We start from the raw sequence: 2,500 nt of genomic DNA on the forward strand, positions 1-2,500 counted from the left end.
ACATTGAGAATATGTATTAATATTTTTCGTTCTAAAGGAACAAACATTGATGGATTTGAAACTTTTCATATTCGAATTATTCATTTTCATTTTTCTGTCTCGTTTAGTCGTATTCTGTAGAGGAGAAATTTTGGGCCAGAGGCAGAATTGGTATTACTCGAATTATGATTGTCTTTATCCATAAATCGTTTTTGCAAGAAGAGACATAGGTGATATTTCCAATATATCAATATGTAATATGTTACAGAACGCGGTATGATATAATCAGCCTGTGTTAGGGAAGGAAATGTACATATAATATTGCGTAGGTTCTAATTCAATAAAATAAATTAGTTGGCACAAATTCGGAAAGACTTGCAACATTCTACTAAAACAGCAACAAAGCAGCAGCAGAAACGAAGATTAAACTGAACAAACATGCATGTTGAGCATGTCGTGTACGTTTTACATTTTCGTTTTGTATAGAGAACATTTCGTGTGCTTGCCTGGTCGGTGGCAGCTACGATTATGCTTTTTATAAATTTGTTAACAAACATACACTTTCCTGAGAAGCGTATTGCTGTCCATCACGAGACAAAGCCTTTTTTTTTTTTTTTGCTATTCACTAATTCCTTACTCTTAACTGTCCTGTTTATTCATACCTATTGCAGGATGGCGCTCGCGGAGGGTCAGGTAGACCTACTTCCGGCCAACTACCTGAAGCACGTGCGCCCCAAGACGCCAGGTAAAGGCCTTGCTGTGGGGGGCGTGGGGGAGGGGGCAAGAACGTAATAACTTCTTACATGCGCACACATACCTGATGGAAACACTTACACACGCAAAGACACAGGGTAATGGTGATGATTATATTGTAGGACTGGTAGTAGTAGTAATAATAGTACTGCTATTACTACTGCTGTTACCACTACTTCTATTACTACTACTACTACTACTATTAATGGTAGCAATGATAATAATAATCAAATTAGTGATAGTAATACTGATAATAATAATAGTAATAATAATGATAGTGATAATGACAATCGTGATGATAATGATAATGGTAATGATGATGATAATGATAATAAAGATGATGATAATAATAATGATAGCAATGATGATGATAATAATAATGTTTATACTTTCGAATTAAACATGATCCAGTATACATTACTTTTTTAACAGTATAGCGAACATGGTTAAAGAATATTACAAAAACAAAATACCACCTACCCATTCATCACAAGCAAAAATGATAACAGATATGATAAGATGATATATAATGATATTAGCTTATCAAACTATAATTTATTCTGATCTATAACATTCTTTGCGAAAAAAACACTTCTGAAAGGGAGGACTGAAGTACACTAAAGCGCCTGTAGTTACTATTATCAGTCTAAGAAAGTTCGTATTGCAGACTCGAAATTTATGCAATAAACTGTTGTCAAACTAGAAATGTACAACAAATAGCTGTGCAAAAACAGAGTAATATGACATTTCCATCGCATAGAATACAATTCCCTGGAACAGCGGTCTTCTTACCATAGATTCACGCGTTATTTGCTTAGCCTCAGAGCCGTCTGGAGCTCACTTGTGTTCCAGGTATCAGTAATCTTCAATAAAATTCCATGTACCGTGATCGATGACTGTGCTGCCGCGGCTTGTTTTTCCTTTCGGCTTAACACAGTCTATGGGAAGTTTATGACATGTAATGGGCGTAGAAGAGTAATAAAAACGCTGTCTGGATGTCTAGTGAGGGTACTAAACAACTAAACATCGTCTACGTAACAAATCATCCGAAATCCAATTTCATCTTCAACAACCTAAACCAACGTTAATTGCGTTTAAAGTTGCACTTAAACAGTTACATAGATAGGGAGAGAGGGAACTGCCTAATCTCACTCCGCAAGATGTGATAAAAATTCAGTGAAAGGATGTCCTCATATACGAAGTTTTAATCATGAACTGAGTCACAATCCATAGTTTCTGGCGCAAGTCAATGCTTTTCACACGACGGTTCAGTATAGATAAAATAAAATTAAATGAACTGTGAGAAAAATTAATCCCATTGAATGCTTGGTCGCTATTCATACTCCTAGGCATTTCATAGTACAACATTTCGTTAGGTTAGTATGTACTTTTGGTGTTTTGTAAGGAAGTCTCTTTACTCTCTCTCTCTCTCTCTCTCTTTCTCTCTCTTTCTCTCTATTTCTCTCTCTGTGCTCTTTTATCTGCTCTCACTCTCCCACTCTCTATGCACTTTTGATGTTTTGTAATGAAGTCTCTCTCTCTCTCTCTCTCTCTCTCTCTCTCTCTCTCTCTCTCTCTCTCTCTCTCTCTCTCTCTCTCTCTCTCGCTGTTCTTTTATCTGCTCTCACTCTCCTACTCTCTCTATGTAACCCCTACACTCTCTCTCTCTCCCTCCTCCTCCGCTTCCTCTGCTTTCCTTTCCTTTCCAATCAAAGGAATTCATTCTATCGAAGCACTGCCCATCGCAACGTTCCTCCTTGACAGATGG

At 37.0% G+C, this 2,500-nt stretch overlaps 1 protein-coding gene across 1 annotated transcript in view; it reads left to right on the plus strand.

Moving 5' to 3' along the window:
- Positions 1–2,500, plus strand: part of LOC125048217 (glutamate-gated chloride channel alpha-like) — a 14,143-nt gene that overhangs the window by 5,889 nt on the left and 5,754 nt on the right. The window contains exons 4-5 of the mRNA XM_047646787.1: positions 651–724; positions 2,497–2,500. The exon at positions 2,497–2,500 is cut by the window's right edge and continues 67 nt beyond it. Of these exons, the coding sequence (XP_047502743.1) occupies positions 651–724; positions 2,497–2,500 (78 nt within the window). The remainder of the gene's footprint in view (positions 1–650; positions 725–2,496) is intronic.

Source organism: Penaeus chinensis, chromosome 43 (genome assembly GCF_019202785.1).
Source record: "Penaeus chinensis breed Huanghai No. 1 chromosome 43, ASM1920278v2, whole genome shotgun sequence".
Classification (NCBI taxonomy): Eukaryota; Metazoa; Arthropoda; class Malacostraca; order Decapoda; family Penaeidae; genus Penaeus; species Penaeus chinensis.